Below are 20,247 nucleotides of genomic sequence, written 5' to 3' on the forward strand. Positions count from 1 at the left end.
GAATAATCACCAATAAGAAAGCCCACTTGTATATATATTTAATCCAAGCAATACAGATGGGTTTGTTTGGTATTATCCCCTTTGTTGATGGGTCAACATCCATTCCCTGTCATCACCTAAAACCATGCCACATCAAGATTCTTTTCCATTAATAGAAATTTTGTTTCCCAGATGTGCCTTGAATAGAGAGGTCCATGGCAGAGTGGATTTTATTATTTGCTCATTATGACTCGTTTTTTTTTAAATAATAATAATAATTTATACGCAAAATTTTTATACAAAAACTCATTCAGTATGATTTGAGAGTAATATTTTTAAAATTAGAAATCAAAATAATGAATATTTTATTTTAAATTGAAAGAATTACAAAAAAAAAAAAAAATCATATTATTCTATATAAAATTATATAGAATATATATACACACCTATCATTAGGGTCCTTATTGTTCCCACATTAACATTAGTCAAGGTTTGTATGGTTGTGATGTCTTAAACCTAGTTTCTATAAGGACAAATTCCCTCAAGGCTGATGCTCTAAACACTGCCCCCATTGTCATCCCCAGAGACACAGGTTAAGGATTTTGTTCCCACTCTAGGAAGGAGGTTTGGATATATCCATTACCACCAATATTGATATTGATATAGATAGATAGATAGATAGAGAAAAAGAGATAGCAGAAATTATCTAATAGGTTTGGAACATAAAGTGTTTGTGCGCTCAACCAATGATAATGCATAATTTTCTTGATTTTAAAGTTATGTATTCATTTAGTCCCCTATTATTGATTGGATACATCGTCGACTTAACATTTTTGTAAGACATATTAGGAGAGCGACATAAGAGAGAGGAGAGAGTCTTTAGGTGATGGATCCGTGATCTCTCCCATGAAGAGGTGGAAGCAAATATTTTATATTGTGTTGATCTACCACTTTGCAGGGTAAATGTTTCCTACCTGTTATTCTTTCTCCTAAAACCAATGATTGGCCTAGAAAAAATTTGGTCCAAATAAACAAGTCCTTCATGGATTAGGTATATATGCATTATATACCATGCACTAACTTTTATTCTTGATGCAAAATTTGAGCTTTAAGGGATTAATTACTTGGATCTTGCTTTCTTTCCCAACTTCAGTTCTTTTATGGCTTCATTGCTTCATTGTCTGTAGAAAGCTAACTGGTCTAGATCATATCTAAAAGTATTCTTTATGACTTTACACAGCATTGCTAAATCATGTTTAGTCATTGCTTGCCACTTAAGCATAGTTACTTATTGATATTATATTACATGTACATTTATGTGTGAATTTCAGTGATAAAAGTTTCCATTTCCTATTCTATGTCATTTCTTTTTACAAGATGTACCTTTTTTTTTGAATTAAAGTTTATTAATTTAACACATCTCATGGCCACGACAAAGAGATAGAATTTTAAGAACAGAGAATCAGATCTCGTATATATCGTGTTTATATTATGTAACTTAAGCAAGAGCAACTTGCATTTTATTTGACATTTGTTTCAACATCAGCAAGCTCATGACTAATTCCTCAAAATACCATTGACTCTGCCAAATAAGAAATTCCCCAATTTCAATCAGATCGAACACTTTTGGGAATCATTCATATATGTCATTCAAGCATGCATTGCTTTCATGAATATCAAATTCATTCCTTCTTCTTCAAGTTCATTATAGAAATCAGAGAGACAATGCAGTACCGTAAAATATATTGGAAAAGGGCATAGCTATCGTCTTTGTATATTCTATATAATGGGTCTTCAATCAATTGAGAAGAAAAATTGATAATGAACATTTAATTACTTTTGAAAGTTTCTCTTATCATGCCGTGAGACAAAGGATATCTTTGTGCACAGTTTGTGAAATAACTTTGTATTGAATGAAATATGATGTTGACAATGCATATCTTGAATTTGATTAGAAATTTACAGAGACAAAGAAAAATAAAAGAAAAATGACAAAACATTGCCTATGATATTCAAATATACGGTCAAACACAACCTTAGGGGGGGAGTATATATATTACGTTTTTTTCATCTTTTTTTTTCCCTTTGTTTTCGCCTCTTTCTTTTTCATAAAAACTCATTTCTCAAAACATTTTTATACCTTATGAATTCGTCAAAAAATAAATTTGTTGATTTTATGATGATAAATTGTTTACCAAAAAAACAAAATACGTTAAATCAAAACCGGCAAAATTATAAAAAATAAGTAAAAATTGCTAGTTAATTTCATCTTGGTCATAGTTGGAAATTAATTAATACCATAATCACTTTCCTCAATGCTGGCTGAAATTTCCACCAATGCTTTGAAAACTGGGGCAACCATTATCATCATTTGCCTAATAAAGGTATAACAAAGACAAGAATTTTTTTTTTTTCTTCTTTCTTTCAAATTGCTAGAACAAGAAACTAAAGAAATAAAATTCTCATTACTGATTCATATTGCTAGTTGACTATAACAGTGTTCTAGATGTTAGAAGCACATGTTTGCTTACGTAAACTAGAAGACTGAGTATATTACGGCCATGTTTGTTTGGGTGGAGTTTCGGATCAGATTAATAGTCTAATAAATTATTAACACTATTATAAAAATAGTTAAAGATCACTCTTTGACAAAAAAAAAAAATCTCACTTCTATTGGAAGTGTGATTAAAAAAATTAGATTGATATTTTAATCACACTTAATTTGATTGAGTGTGATAATATTCATTTTTTATGTCACTTTTCAATTAAGTGTGATTATATATTTTTTTTTTAATCACACATATATAATTAAAGTGTGATTATATATATACTACTGTTTTTTAATCACACTTTTTAAATAAGTGTGGTTAGATATATATTTTTTAATCAAGCATTCTAATTAAAGTGTGATTATTTATATATTTTTTAATCACACATTCTAATTAAAGTGTAATTATATATACATTACTACTTTTTAATCACACTTTTTAAATAAGTGTGATTATATATATATTTTTTAATCACACATTCTAATTAAAGTGTGATTATATATACATTACTACTTTTTAATCACACTTTTTAAATAAGTGTAATTATATATATATATATATATTTAATTACACTCCACTATAAGAAAAAGCATCTTTAGCGACTAAAAAAGTACATTTGGTCGCTATAGGTTTTGGCGACTAAAAAAGCATTAGTAGCCAAAAGTAAAGATTTTTGGCGATTAAAAAAATTTAGTAGCCAAAAGTATAGGTTTTGGCGACTAAAAATCTATTTGATTGCCCATATATGACTTTTACCAACTAAAAAAATTTTAGTAGCCAAAAGTAAGGCTTTTTGGTGACTAAAAAAAATTTAGTAGCCAAAAGTGAGGTATTGGGTGACTAAAAAGATGTTTGGTCGCCAAAAGTGAGGCTTTTACCGACTAAAAAAATTTTAGTAGCCAAAAGTGAGATTTTTTGGCGACTAAAAAAAATTTAGTAGCCAAAACTGAGGCATTGAGAGACTAAAAAGATATTTAGTAGCCAAAAGTGAGGCTTTTTGGCGACTAAAAAGAAGTTTAGTCGCCAAAACTAGTAATTTTAGCCTGAGAATTAAATTTTTTAACGACTAAAAAATAATTAGTAGCCAAAAGTATAGAATTGGTGACCAAAATTATGTTTAGTCGCCAAAAGTGGTCTATTTTTTTTTTCTAGTAAATAATTTATTTTTACATAAATTATGTTCAATAAAAAATAATTATCTTTATATATATACTTTTATATTAATATGGGTCTATGTATTATATAAATAATATATGTTGCATATATAATTATATGGTGTTATAGAGATGTAGTGGAAAGAGTGTGTTGTATAAGGTTGATGGTGTTGAGTAGAGATGGCAATTTAAACCCGGCCCGACAGGGACCCGACCCCCCGAACCCGATTAATACGGTTTTTCCCCAAAAAATATCCCCGACGGGCCGGGGATGGTATTAAAAAAATAATCCCCGGTCATTTTCGGGTCGGGGACGGTGATAAGAAATTCGGCCCCGGCCCCGGCCCCCCTCCCCGTTTCTGCCCCGCCTAATATATGTTATGTACTCTCTCTAATATAATATATTATGTACTCATCTCTCTATGATATATATTATATGTACTCTCACCTACCCACCCACTAAATATATCGACTCTCTCTCTCATCTGCTAGTAACAATCCCAAAGCAAACACACCTCTCATCTCTCTCTTATTTCAGATCGATCTCTCTCCCTCTCTACCGCCATGATCTATTCGCTCTCAAGCTCTCACTCTCGCACTGTTCTACTCTCTCACTCACTCTCGCACTGTCCGCGATCGTCCTCCTCCGTCGTCCATGGCCTCTGTCGTCGCAGTCGCAGTCACAACCATCCATCGCCTCCGCATCTCCGATCGTCCTGCTCCTCCTTCGTCCACCATAGATCTGTATGTGTATCGTCCTCCATCTGTGTGTTGATGATCCGATCTCAGATCCGATGTTGTTGTTGTTGACAATCCCAAAACAAACACATCTCATTTTTATGTTGATGTTGTTGTTGTATTCATTTACATTTTGTGTATGTATACAGGTATACATGTATACGTATATGTATATTTTTTTTTTTGGTTTATATTTTTTTTTTGATCTCAGATCCGATCTGTCCATTTTTTTTTTTTTTTGGTTATTTTGTTGATATGTTGATGTTGATAATTCTGTTGATGATGATGTTGTTGTTGTTGTTGTTGTTGTTGTTGATGGTGGTGTTGAAACAGATTTGGGGGCGGGGAATTTTCGGGTTCGGGGAAGCCCGATCCCCGTTGGGGGCGGGGATGGGGACGGTGGAAGGTTCCCCGTCCGGGATCGGGGCCGGGGCCGGGGCCGGGGAGATCTTCACAATCGGGGATCGGGGACGGGGATGGTGATCCCCGGCCCCGCCCCGCCCCGTTGCCATTCCTAGTGTTGAGAGGGTTGATGGTTCAAATCTCCACAAGAGCAAATGAGAAGCTAGTGAGTGCAATATTTTTTTTTTCACATTTAAATGTTACTAATCACACTTAAAATGTGTGATTAAAAATGATCCCTTTTAATTACACTCTCAAAGATCACACTTTAATAAAACTTAAAACGTGTGATTAAATAACATACATTACACAAAAAAAAGTGTGATCTTTATCTGTTTTTGTAATAGTGTAATTTGATATTTGGTTAAACAATTGAAATATATATATGATGGACTATTCAATCTCACAGAAGAGGATGAGATACAAATTAGAAGACTAAGCCAAAGTTTAGACTATTAGTCTATCCTCATAATCCTAACTCAATCCAAATATAGGATATGATACACAATTCAAAGGAATTCGTAGTCCTAGGACTATTAGTTATGGAAATGCTAATCCAACCTAATTCAATTCGCCCAAACAAACATGGCCTACATGTATAATTGAAATTGTCAATACAAAAATCAGGGTGGGAGTGAAAAGAAAGATGCTTGTGTTGAGTAGTAGAAATAGATATTTTTTTAAATCGTTACAATAATTGCTACGTAAAAATATATATTTAGAAAAAATATAACTTTATTATTTTTTTTGAAAATCAAAATTATGTGAAAAAAGTTTACACCAAGTAAATTTTGTAATTTATATAATATATATTTATATACACAAGGGGAGAAGAAAAAAAGGGTAAATTGTCATGGAAATTATGATTCTTCCGGCTACAAGCTGAGACACACAAATTGCCTATTTGTTGTAATGTAAATTTATATAAAATAAATCACGCTTTTAGTCTTTTACTGTTTGGATTTTTAGTGGCGCAATTGGAGTTACAAAAATAGTATTTTTAATAAACAAATTAATTAATTAAAATTGAGTATATTTTGCCTTCCTCAAACTCATTTTAGCAACCATCGGGAGTCGTGGCCCAGTGGAGAAAGCATTGGCCTTCCCTAGTAGAGAGTCAAGTTCGACTCTTGGGGGACAATACTGGATAATTTTTAGTGGTTCTCTATAGAGATCTCGCGCTGTACTCCGATTGAAACTTGGCCTTGCTGGGGTAGTCGATGAGCTTTACTGGTGTCTCGGTGGTGGGTCCCTTTATATGGATTGGGTTAAATCAGGCCCGCAACCAGCTATCTCGAGGCCTGGGCCCACGAATATTATAATAACATCTCAAAATATCATTTTTTTTGTGAGGCAAAAAAAAAAAGAACTTATTTTAGTAAGAATGTCGTACATTGAGTTGAGATTTTAATACATGGGAGCAGTTTGCCTCCAGTCTTTAATCAGATTAGGCGGTGTTGTTCAGCTTGTGAGGGCTCACCACGGATCCTGTTTTGATAATTCAAACCGCTTAATGTGTAGAACTCGTCAAGTAATATATGCCTATCAAAAATCACTTTGATCGGATATCGATAGCTATGTGATCAAATCAGTTTTGTATAAAAAAATGGACGGTGAACAAATTAATGGTTGACAAAAAAATGATAAGACGAGATAGCTATTGATATCTGATCAACGTGATTTTTTACAAGCATATAATACTCGAAGAGTTCTACACATTGAATGGTTCGATTACCAAAATGGGACTCATGGTGGGCCCCTACGGCCCAAACAGTACCATCCAATTCGATTAAGGACTGGAGACAAGCTGCCCCCATAGTACATCTATGTTTTGAACGTAAATTACACATTTTATATAATTTATATATGATGATATTAGCAAAAATTAATTATTTCTTATACAAACAATTATTAGTTGGTCCTGAGGCACCACGTGGTCATGTCCTAAACCAATCACAAATATTCATATCCTCTCATATTTCTCAATCACCCAACACAAAAACGTGGATTCCACCATTTCCACCAATCACAATACATATGAAGCGTCTTGTGACGCTGTCCCTGAATCAACCAATAGCTTCTCTTCTAACAGCGAGCCTAAATTTTAAAAGAGATAGATGAAATTTTTTCAATTACACTCACAAATTACATCCATTTCCCCCTCTATTTTAAGGAGTTATTTGGGAATACACTAAATAAGTGTACTTATTTAAGTTATATCACCTCTCTATTTTTCTATATATTCTTTTTGTAAAAAGTCAAAAAGCACCCGAAAACCTTTGCTTGGAAAGAGCTAATTTAGCTTGGCTAAAAAAAGTTCATTTGGAATAAATTTTTGACTTCTTTTAGTTTACATATGATGGTTACGAGAGAAAAAGGTGAAATAATTATTATTTAAATGTAATATCTTATCTTATCTTGACTTCTTAACCTTTTGTGGGTTAATCCTCCTCTCAAACGAAACCTAAATAAGCAAATTCCAAACAAATCGTAAATTATGGGGAGAAGTGTGTACTTTGTTGTTTTTAACTCAAAATTTAAAGGTTTAGGCTTTCCTCTTGTCCGATCATGAACAATAGGGTATTGTTGGGTTCGTGGGATCCATCATGGATCTCATTTCGATAATCTGAACCGTTCAATGTGTAGAACTCGTCGAGTACTATATGCTTGAAAAAAATTACATTGATCAGATATCGATAGCTATCTCATCGAATTAGATTTCTGTCAACCGTTTATTTTTTCACCATATATTTTTTTTATATACAAAATTGATTTGATCGCGTAGCTATCGATATCCGATTAACGTGGATTTTAACAAACATATAGTGCTCAACGAATTCTACACATCAATTGGTTTGGATTATCAAAACAGGATCTGTGATAGGCTCCCACGAGCCCAATAGTACTCTCTAGTTAGACTGGAGGGAAGCCAACCCCAAATTTAAATATTGAGTAAATTACAAATATAGAAATTGAGATTTGATTAAAATACGAATCGCCTCTTATGGTTTTGAAAATTATATTCCACCCACTGAGGTTTTTAATTTCATAACAAATCTCCATTTTTATTAATAAATCATCCAATCAATTAACTATTTTTAATAATATTAAAAATATATTTCAATTAATAATTTAGGTAATTTTATTATTGCATAAGAGAGAAATTATGAATTTTATTTTTTTAGTTAATTCTGTTAAATAAAAAATTCTAATAAAGGGATATATATAATTTTTTAAACTACATAGGATAATTTCTATTTTAAATAAATTCCAGGATGTGTATTTGTAATTTATTCTTAAATATTCTTAGGTAACTGAACCGGCGGTAGAAACTGTTCATTCAACCGGTTCAGTTTCAACTGTGAACCAAACACGTGTGTCCCTCACCTCACCTGATTGCAGCGGTTCATTTCGACAAACCCTCAATTAAGAGCTGAAACAGAGGAGAGAGAGAGAGAGAGAGAGAGAGAGAGAGAAGCAATGGAATCAACAGCGAGACGAAGCGGAGGAGGAATATTCGAAGGCCTCTACAAGGTGTTAATGCGCCGGACCTCCGTCTACGCCACTTTCGTTATCGCCGGCGCCTTCATCGGCGAACGGGTTAGGGTTCCGATCTCATCTTCGCTGCTTCCTTTTCATATACATGTATATATATATATATGTATGTATGTGTTTGCGTTCTTGATCGTTTTTGCTTCACGACATTTTGGATCTGAATTTCTACAATATTTGTGGTTTTTGAGATCTGTTTAGGGTTGTATCATTGTTTGTGTGGAAATTTGATCTGATTTGCCCATAAAAATGTTGTTCTTTGAGTTTGATTTAATTGAATTGTTGCCAATCAATTGTGAAATTTATTTATTTTCTGCAGGCAGTGGACTATGGAGTTCATAAGCTCTGGGAGTACAACAATGTTGGGGTATTTCAAATCTCCTGTTGTTGAATTTTTTACTTGTTAATTTCATTCTGGTTACATTTTGATTTGAATTATTTTGATTCTAATGGTGGCTATTATATGTATATAATTATATTGTATGTTTGTTATGGTCAGAAAGTTGTTTTACATAAGCACAAATGAGAAACCACGTGTTTCAATTTGAACGAGTGAGAGAAGTTGCAATTCCTCCATTCTAACAGTGTGGTGTCGTTTATGAGTAATTGTTGAAGGCTTTGCTTTATTGCAACTAGGGGTGGGTGTAAACGCAATGGTTTTGCATTTTTAAATCTAAACTTTCACGCAATTTGAAATGAGGAAGATAAGTTAAATTTGAAATTTGTTTACGGATTTTACTATAACCGCTTAGCAGTTGTTTTATGGGCATTATTGGAAAATAAAATAGTGTTAGAAAGATTCAATCCATCTTCTAAGTTGTGTGTTTTATATAATAGTAGAGATAGTTGTACTTCATGTTATGTTTATTAACCGTGGTTCTGTGCAACCTGACAATATATGGGTTTTTCACAGAGTCAGTTTGCATTGTAACTTCATTCAATTTCACATGATATGAGACTTGTATGATGGCAAGGAACTTAATATCAGTCTGCATTCATGACTGAAGGCAGTTGGGTTGAGACTCAGATCTGCTCTAGTTATGAAATCACTGATTGTTATGGTAGCTACTGAGTCCTCTTGCAGCCCTCTTACACTAAGACTTATCATTCCAAATAGGAATGCTGCTTATATAGGAGTAATTGAAAATCTAAAGCATGAAAAAACTGCCAAAGAATCATTCTATTTTATATGTCTACATATGTAGTCTCAAATTTTATTCTACAATTCGTAAAAATCCTGAAAAGTTTAAAATGCAGTAATATTTTAGAACACGAAAAAATAAACTCTACTAAAATGATGCCCATTAACTATAATTTTCTTCCTAGACCTACATTAATTAGGATGCATTGCATCACTTTGTTACAGTTATTAGTTGCTAGCTTGGGAGAATATTGATATACTTCAAGTCGTTAAAGAATTTTAGTTATTTTATGAATCAGATTTGATAAGAAGATAGAATAGGAAGATCATGACATGTTATGTGCATTTTAATCTTTTTAAAGGTTCGTTGTTCTAGTTTTGGCACTTGGTGGCAATATATAAGGAATGCTAACTATATGAATCCTCTATAATTTCAGCCAATAGTTAGATTCCTTCCCTTCTGTATCATGCTTGCTGTTGTTTCAACATTTGTTTAGGTTTGTTTAATTATCTTACCATGGTTTGTAAACTTTTATAATGCAGAAGCGGTATGAGGACATTCCAGTTTTGGGACAGAGGCCAGCTGAATGAATTACCAATCTCCCTTTTCTCGTCTTTTTCCTGGAGTCAAAATGAAACTTCTTATATTGATCTTTGAATAAGTATTGCTTTATTGGAACAATCCAATCTTGATATTTCAAAACATTTAGAACTTAGATTATTGGATTTGAAGCTTGGTTTTTTCTTATATCAAGGCATATTTAATTTTTCATTTTCTTGTGATTTGACTGTTACTTGCTTTTAGCTAGTATTTTGTGTTCATGTACTGAGAGTACAGTTGAGTTAGAGTGGGGGAAAGCATTTTCTTCTGAAATAAGAGGCCGTTTGGGTGAGTGTGGAAGTGAAGAAAGTTCATTTTCCTTCTGTGTTGGTCATGGGTCTGGCAGGGTGTACTACTTCGAACTAGGGTTGTCCATGGATTGGATTTAATTCAAGCCCAAAAGTCCAAATCTATTTACAAAAATATTGGGATCCGAAACTATCGGATTCGTATTTGGGTGACCTATAATTGGATATGGGAGAAATGGGTTTGGATCGGATTCAGATTTGTCTTAATCAGATTGGATTCGATTTTGACATATCTGATCTGAATCTGATTTGAATCTGATCCATTTACATGCCTACTTTGAATTCGATTTCCATATTGTTTAGCCGACTTCTTTGGTTTGTTTTCGTTTTTTGTGTTTTCATTAACAAAAAACTAATACAAAAAATTAAAAAAATGATGTTTTTGTATTGTTTATAGTTTAGTGCAAAAATAATTTTTGAAATTTTGAAAGGGCATTTTTGATATTTTCTTTAAGTGGTTGAAATTTTTTTCTTGAAAATAATTTTTAAAAATGGTTTGCCAAAACTTTTCAAAATAATAATAATAATCAGTGTGTTTGGTTTCAATTTTTTGAAAATTAATTTTTTTTTTTGTTTTTGAGTGAATATTTTTAAAATTTTAAGCAATATTTTATTTTTTTAGATGTATTTTACGTAGATGTATTCAAAAAAATATTTTAAAAAATTATTAAATAAAAATACAAAAAATGTACTAAATTTTTATATTTTGGTACTAGTGAATTTTTAAATTTTTATTCTCACAAATATTATACTTTTTAAGTGTATTTATGTTAGGTGTGTTTAAAAATTAAAAAAAAATTATTTAAAATATTAAAAAAATTCAATGAAAATAAAAAAATATAATTTTTTGAAAAATGAATTTTGAAAATTGAAAATAAACAGAGTGAATAATTTGCGGGTAATGCTAGAGATACTAATTTTTTTATTAAATAAATAATCAAATATCTCACATGGTGCGAATCTCACACCGACATTTGGTCGTTTGGGATCTATACCATTTTTCATAATTTGCAAGACAAGTTTTGTTTTCTAATAAAAGAAAAAATAAAAACATAGCAAAACAATTAGGACTCGCTTCACCTATGATGTGAAACTATTGTTTGGCTCCAATCATATTTATATGTTGTCCCGCTCTAACTATATTTCTTAAATTTACTTATGTATATAATATTTAATTTTAAAGGCTACAATATTAACATTTATTGATTTATTTATTTATTATTTTACATATTTTAACTTGTCATCGCAATAATATATATATATATATATATGTACATCCATAATAGAATTTATTTGTTGTACAAGTATGTAGAACTAATTAGGGTTAGATAAATATCTATCCGACCTGTCAAAATCGAATGTCTTGAATTAATTTGTCATGGAGTGGGCAATTTCAATAGTCTAAGTGGATGGATACAGATGGATTTTTCCAATCTACATAAGTTCGGACAGACGGTGAATGAGAGACCACCCGACTCTATTTGATTTGCTAATACACTCCTAAGAAAATAATTTTATATTTTTATGCTTTGTGTGTTAAAAAAAGACCTTTTTTTAATAATTATATTTGCTATTTATAAATTATGAAAGTTGAACCTATTATTTTTATCATAAAAAATAAACAATCAAACAATTTGGGAGTAGAATAGTAAAGAATTACAAGAACATAGTTCGAAAAAAAGGTACAAAACAATAAAACTCAAACTACCAAGTCAATCCACATTCACCCGCCAATCTACACAGCCTGTTCAATCCGCATCCGCTAACTAAGGTCTCGTTTGACAATTATATGTTTAGTCAAAAAGTCATAATTTGTCACATTACTTTCTTTATTTTTTTACATATCTTTTCGTAAAAAATAAAAAAGTAACTAAAATAGCTTATTCCAAAACAAGACTTAACTAAACGGATGTAGATTGATTTTTTTTCAATCTACTTAACTTCAAATGGATGACAGATGAAAGGTCACACGGCCCAACCCAACCCGATCTAAAACTAACTGACCAGTCAAATTTGGGCCCAGTTCGGGTCTGATAGTATTTCCTAAGGCAATTAAAAGTGGGCACAGTTACGGGTCCTATAGGCTCAATTCAATTTTGGGAGACTGACCCAAAGGTCCAAGCCCAACATATCATACCCCATTTAGACCCAAAACAAATTTAATACTCCATTAAATCCTCAAATTAACAATAATACGAAAATACCCACAATATATCATCCAATTTACACGCGCGCAACCATCTCCCACGTCCCCATCATCTCAGTCCGATCACTACACTGTCACGTCTCCGCCGCTCGAAATCGACTCCTCAGTCCTCCACCTCTCTTCCGTTCAACTCCATCCCCTCTGAAACCCTAACTCTAACCAGAAAACGTAACCGTTCATCTTCATCACCCACAATCATCTCAGTCTGATCAATACACTGTTACATCTCCGCCGCTCGAAATCGCATTCTCCATCCTCCATCTCTCCTCCGTTCGACTTCATTCTCTCTGAAACCCTACCCTAACCACAAAACCAAACCGTTCAACTTCAACACAACACCAAGCCGTTCATATTCTCCAATCGGCGACTCTCAACAACACGAAGAACCATCACCACTCTGAAGAGATTTCATAGTTCCTGACTTCCGATTCACAAAAATGGGGAAAAAAAGTAACATCTCTCTTCACCTATTCATTATTTTTCACATTTGTACATCATTCTTTAATATTTCTTATATACACATTTTACATACTTCCAAATGTATAAACCCTCTTTTAATATATATATAGTCCCCTGTTTTTCAACATTCTAAACACTGTTTTTGCACATAAATCCCTGTTTTTACACATTCAACACCTTATTCTTATTCTTGTTGTTCAATATTGGTTTCTCTTATTCTTATTTTTGAATTTTTAATCTTCTTGTTGTTATTGTTGCTTTTTACAAAATACAATGGGCTGTTCCTATTGTTCATACTGTTTCCTTATAAAAACTGCAACATCATAGTGTTTCATTTCATCACTATACAAGCAACATATCTAAATTTATTCAAAATGCAAATGAAACTGCAAAATTACACAGTTTAACCACTACTCAAAACAAATAGCTAACTTATTATAAAGTGCAAATCAAACTGTCAAATTATACAGTTTCGTAACTCTTACCAACAAAATACATATAACTTCATATTAAACTGCATATAAAACTTCAAAATTATACAGTTTTGTCACTATATTACTCATACCCTGTTGTCACTTTCATTTTTTCAGAAATAGCTGTTGGAAGATATTGGAAGAAACAAACCCGTATGCCCACAAATCCAATCAGGGATTTAACCATCTCCCCTTTTGAAAGTCCCTCTCCTGTATCCACTCAAATGCCACCACCACACCCAAAAACAACCAAATCCAACAGACCCCACCAAAAAACCCACAAAACAACCACACCACCTACAAGAAAAAGCCCAAGAACTACACCACAGACCCCACCCACCCAACAAACACCAACCACACCTCCAACCACAACAAAAACAAACAAAAGAAAGCCAACAAAAAACCAAGAAGCTCCTCCAACCAAAAAAAGAAAGCTCCAAGAAAGCCAATCAACTCCCAAAACAACAACCAAGGCATCAAAAGAAAAAAAACCAGCAGTCCCTGCAAAGAGAGTCCAACAATTTAATTATCGTTCCAACATCGGAACGGTAATCAAACTGTTGAAGGGGGTCAAATTCACAAAAGCCCAACAGACAGAGCTGCAAAAAACCCCTTTTTGGCCCCTTATAAATGCTCTCTCCTCAACACAACTGAAGGCCTCTTGGTGCAGATGCTACAATTCCATTGTAGCAGAAATGACAACACTCTACAACAAAAGAAAAAGATCATTTGTACTTGGCAAAAAGGAAATGAAACTCAGAACCAGTGATGTCAAGCTCATTTTTGGTATCGACTGTGGAGAAGACAGCATCACCACCAAATCCTATGCAAGACCAAAGGATTTTGAGCTTCCATTTTACAAACGAAGATGCAAATCAGTCAAGAGATTGGATGGCAAGTCTTTGACCAAAATGTTTCAACAAACAAAAAAAGGAAAATCAACCAATGATTGTCAAGATCTTGCAAGGGTAATCACCATTTACTTGTGCTTGAAACTTCTCATGCCCACAACAGGCCATACACTCAGTTGGAGTTTCCTCAACTATGTTGACAATCTCAACAACATCAAGAAGTACAATTGGGTTGAGGCAATAAAAGACACACTGATGAATTCAATGGCAAATGCAAACAACAACCCAAGGCATGTCACTGGATGCGTCATGTTACTCTTGGTAAACACATTACTCAACTACTTCCCACAAAAATATCAGACATTCACTTATTTCTAACTATCTAACATATTTCAACTTTTTTTTTTTTTTTTTACAGTACTGGTACTGTGAGCACAGTAAACTCCTCCGACCATCCAACAAAGAAGGCTTCCCAAGGTTTATGAAATAGAACCTTGGCAAAATGTACTCCAAGTGGAAACACATCAGCCTCGCTCACTTTGAAAAGGTATTCAAACTCTTCTATACTATCCTAGCACAAATCTATTCAACACTCTTTTCATATTCATTGTCGTACAAATCATATTATGAAACTGTGAAAATTTTCAGTTTCAAAGCACACACTTCTTTAACATCACTCATGTTATGAAACTGTAACATTTTTCAGTTTCAAAAAACATATTTCGACACTTAACCCACATTACTCACAGTACAACTCATCTTATGAAACTGACCAAATTTACAGTATTACTGATATATGCCACATTGTTCCAATGCAGGTTAACCAAAGTGCTTTAACCCCAACTGAACAAGAAATACAGTTATTGCATATCAATCAAAGCACATCAACAGACTATTCAGCAAAGAAACAAGACCACAAAAAGGACAATAAGCAAAAAAAGAAAACAAAAGCAACAAAAAAAAGAACACTTCTAGACAGTGATGAGGATGACTTTCTCGAAGAAGAACATCATTCAGAATCAGAATCACAATCAGAAAAAGAAGCACAACAAAAAAAAAAAGAAAAGAAAGCAAAAACCACAACAAGAACCACAAAGTGATGAACAAGAAGAAAAGAGTGATGATGAAAAAAATCAAGTGACTGATGAAGAAAAAACTGATGAAGAAGAAACTGAAGAAGAAGAAGAAACTGAAACTGAAGAAGAAGAAGAAGAAGAAGAAGAAGAAGAAGAAGAAGAACACCTTGATCAAGAAGAAGACCAACAACAAGAACAAGAAGAACAACAAACAAACCAACACGAAGAAGTCAATGAACAAGAACTGACAAACCAACAAGAAGAACTGCAAGAGAAATCTGACATACTTCATGCACAAGGTAAACTATTGTCTAATACTAAAGCATACTGCAAAATTTCATTAAACTAACCAAAACACAATCCAACATTTTTATAGGTCATGACCAACCACAAACACCAACCAAAGAGGACGACAAGGACAAGCTCATATCAGCCCTGAGAGCACAAATGCAAGAAATGGAACAAAAATTCATGGCTGAATTGCATAAAAAAGAAGATCAATTGAAGGAAATGTCCACCAAAAAAATTGGCAGTCCCCAACAAAGATCCATGGTCAAGAGAATCAAACAAAAATCAAGAAAACAAGCACATCACCCAGATTTTGAATACCAACCAATGACCAAACCCAAAGAAGATGCAACAAACAAGACACAAACTGCTGCTGATGTACCCAAACCAACACAGGGTACCAATGAAGAAAAACAGAAGAAGAATGACAACAAAAAAGAGGGTGCTCATGAAGCAAAACAACAGCAGAAAGAAAAGATGCAAGAACATATTGGCCAAGAGAAACCAGTTGCTGTTGAAACAAACCCAAAAGAGCATGCCAATCAAAAGAAGACAAATCTTCAAGTATTGGAAAGTGATGATGATTTCCAGGAAGAATCAATCCCAAACAAGCCACTCACCATTTCATGCCGCAAAACAAACAAGGTTTGGCATAGCCTATCCAAAAAAGACCAAGACCAAATTCAACTCATCAACAATACACAATCAACTGCTTGTGTCTGGTCTGGCAGCGAAGATGAAAACTGCGTATACTTTTCAGATATATGCAGATTGACCAACAGGGAACCCTTATATGGGAATGTAGGTCTCCAACTGCACAATTTTACAGTTTCTGTACGTATTCAATAACCTATTCCACAAACCTAACACATTCTCATATATAACATGTTTCAGGTCATTGATGCCTTCTCAGAAAAGCAATTGGCACTCCAACCAACCATTGAAGAATTTGAGAAAAACGATCTAGTCTTTGCAAGCAATCCATACGCAGGAAGATCTTACGTTTTCTCAACACTCATCAATGTAAGCAAAACTTAACATACCTTACAACTGCAAAATTTTCTACTTTATCAACATGTATTACTACATAGTTTTATGACATATTTCAAACATATATATGACTTACAGACTCCACTACAAAACCAAGATCAAGCACTGAGAGAAAAACTGATGGACAGCCATTTTCCAGAAGCAATGAAAAACAGATATATCCATTTCCCAATCAACCACGACAACCATTGGACAATTGTGGTCTTTGACAATGCTGATGGAATATGGAGACACTATGACTCTTTGAGACCAGCAAAACATTGCCATAACAAGCACTTTGAAATTGCAAAGCAAATTGTAAGTTAAAATAAAATTTCATACTTAGTTCCATCCCTTTACAAACATCTCAACTCATCACTATAACTAACAAAAACACCCACTAACTATTTTGTAGCAACAACATCAACTGAGATGGAATAAAGCATTACTCAGCAAACAGGGAAACATGTTTTCATCTCAAGAGTGCGAGACAGAAATTGCATCAATTGAGGAATGCCCACAACAAACCCCACACTCGTAAGATACAAAATCCATAAACTAATCTTCCAATATGCTAATTTTTGCAGTTTCACCTAACTAATTAACTTCATCTCAAACATTGCAGGAATGATTGTGCAATTGCCGTCTGCAATGTTATCAACCAATATCTCAACTGGCAACCTGTGCAGAAAAAACTTCGTCCAACTAAGTGGGTCAAATTTCGAGCACAAATCATCAATCAATTCCTCAATGATGAGAACCGATCTTGGAAACTCGAGCACTACCAAATGTTGACAAAACATACCAAACCATAGAAACAATGAACAAACTTCTTAACAATACAAATATTCAAGGGAACATATCTTTGAACCTTTTTTTTATTTTTTTTTATTTTTCTTTTTTAACATGTGACAAGTACTTTATATACTTTTGGGAATGATCTTTTTCTGGTTATCATGGTTATGGTGAAAATGATTGATGTTGTTGTTGCTCTTATTATTATTATTATTATTATTATTGTGGTTCTTCTTTTCATTGTTTGTCTACCTGTTTGTGGTTGCATATATTTTCATACAGTAAAGGTTGATTCTAATAATTCTTCAAACTGCAAAATTTTTCAGTTTCATCAGCTTGTTTCTAATAATTTTTAAAACTGCAAAATTATGCGGTTTCATCAGGTTGTTTCTAATAATTCTTAAAACTGCAAAATTATACAGTTTTATCGCTATGAAATATGAACTGCGTTTCCATATTATACTGTTTCAATAAGAAATTTTCAACAACCTTCTCTGCATTCCATAAAAATAAAAAACAAAACCAGACTATTAGAAAACAACTTCAATAAGTAAAAAACACATCAACAAACAAAAAACAATTCAACCAACTTTATTCATTACTTCCATAATACCAAGTATCACATTTTTTATTATCATAATTCCTCAAATTCAAATACAAATCCAAAAGAATAGATTGCGGCCTCAAATAGCAGCCTTGCACGTCTTCTTATTGTGATTCCCATATTTCAAGCACCTCCCACACTTGATTTGCTTCACATTCTCACCCCTTGAAGGTATCCTCTTCTTCTTGTTCCGCCCGGGCTGCTTCTTCGTTATAGGAGGTTTGATAACCGAACTACTGGCACCATCAAAGTCAAATCTCTCACTTGAAGGCACTGGATAAACAGATTCCTTGTATGACTCTCTAAAACAATCTACATGAAAAAAAGGATCAATGAAACCATACACATCTCTACCACTACTACGCAAAGCATGCACAGCATGACAACAAGGAAAACCATTCAATTGCCATTCATGGCAAGAACAAGTTTGTCTACCAATATCAACATAAAAAGAAATAGAAGAATGAACCTCAAGCACAGTATCACTCGCAACAATCACATCCCAAGACTCAGCTAGCTCCAAAGAGTCCACCAACTTCTTTTCCATAACTGGACACAATTTCGTAGTCCATCTTCTAGATTCAGCTCTTCTATCCGACAATTGAGTCATGATTTGAACCCTAATCATATCAACCATACAAGTAATAGGCAACTCACGGGCCCCACCAATCCAATTATTATAAGACTCGGCAGCATTAGATGACATCTCACCATATCGTTTCCCTCTAAAAAATGCATTGGCCCACTTATCATTTTGCAAACCATCCAACATACTATCAACTCTACCATTCCCAGCAATACGCCTCAATTTCTCCATATAATGTTGGAAAGAAGCAACCGTTGGCGCATAAGCACATTTAACTAATATTTTCATCAAACACAGCTTATAGTTAGTACGAAGTCCCACCAATTTGTCAATCAAATTTCTCTTCAAATGATTCAAGCAATAAGCATGATGTGCATTGGGGAAAACCACTGAAAGAGCGTCTAGCAATCCATGTTGACGGTCCGACACAAAAGTCAATCTCCGGCCTGAACCAACAGCCTTCAACAACTGACTTAAGAACCACATCCAATTATCTTGATTTTTAGCGTCAACAATCGCAAAAGCCAAAGGAAACAAACCTGCAAACAAACCCACATGAAACTGCAAAAATTAGCAGACTCACAATACAATAACACACTGACAAACTAAACCAATACTAACTGCAAATAAATACATACCTTGATTACCATCCTTTGATGTAACGCCCCTTCAAAAATGTACCATCAACAAACAACAACGGACGACAAAATTGAAAGCCATACAAACATCCATGAAATGCCACAAACAACCTCCGAAAACACCCACTACTTTCATCCACATCTAATTCAAACACACTTCCCGGATTCGTTCTCATAGCCGTCTCAAGGTACCATCGAAGCTGGTCAAAATAAGTTGCAAAATCACCAAACAACCCACCTCTTGCCTTATCAACTCCTAACCATGCAACCCGATAAGAAACATCTATACCATATTGCTTCTTCAACTTTTTTTTAACTTCAATAGGACGAGTCAACGGATTATCACTAATATCATTTTGCACAATATCAGACACAAGTCTAGAACCAACCATTTTGCTACAAGATCTACGAGCAACAACCCCACAAGTATGCACATTATCCAACTTCATTATAAAAAAAACACCAGAATCCATCAACACCCTTCCATGCACAAACCATTTACAACCCGTAGACGACTTCATCATACATTCAGCGGTTACTCTTGTTGCATCATTCTTCAAATAATTCACTGCAAAACCACACTGAACCGCATACTTAGCCAATGCAATGCGGAACCCCGACACTCCGCCTTCAAATTCTTGACCAACACTATGTATAATCCCCTTCCAACTAGCAGACAACAAAACTCTCTCTGGTTCTGGATAAAAACTACGCAACAAACCACCAACATCATCACAATCATTCACAAAAGAACTCTCACAAGTTACAGAATCAATCCTACAAGAATTACCATCATCAACCTCCACAACTCTCTTATC

The 20,247-nt window shown here is 33.7% G+C and overlaps 1 protein-coding gene and 1 non-coding gene across 2 annotated transcripts; both read left to right on the forward strand.

Moving 5' to 3' along the window:
* Positions 1-8,871: 8,871 nt before the first annotated feature.
* On the forward strand, positions 8,872-10,287 carry LOC114273445 (uncharacterized). Its single transcript, XR_014346808.1, has 2 exons — positions 8,872-9,012; positions 10,059-10,287. It is a non-coding gene; the product is annotated as an uncharacterized LOC114273445 (transcript).
* Positions 10,288-16,029: 5,742 nt separating this feature from the next.
* On the forward strand, positions 16,030-17,760 carry LOC145804634 (uncharacterized). The gene is made up of 5 exons (XM_082899239.1): positions 16,030-16,578; positions 16,672-16,800; positions 16,906-17,124; positions 17,222-17,343; positions 17,432-17,760. The coding sequence occupies exons 1-5, from the start codon at positions 16,039-16,041 to the stop codon at positions 17,619-17,621; spliced, it is 1,200 nt and encodes a 399-aa protein (XP_082755365.1). The 5' UTR covers positions 16,030-16,038; the 3' UTR covers positions 17,622-17,760.
* Positions 17,761-20,247: the final 2,487 nt, after the last annotated feature.

This window comes from Camellia sinensis, chromosome 12, assembly GCF_055761805.1.
Source record: "Camellia sinensis isolate YWXY chromosome 12, ASM5576180v1, whole genome shotgun sequence".
Classification (NCBI taxonomy): Eukaryota; Viridiplantae; Streptophyta; class Magnoliopsida; order Ericales; family Theaceae; genus Camellia; species Camellia sinensis.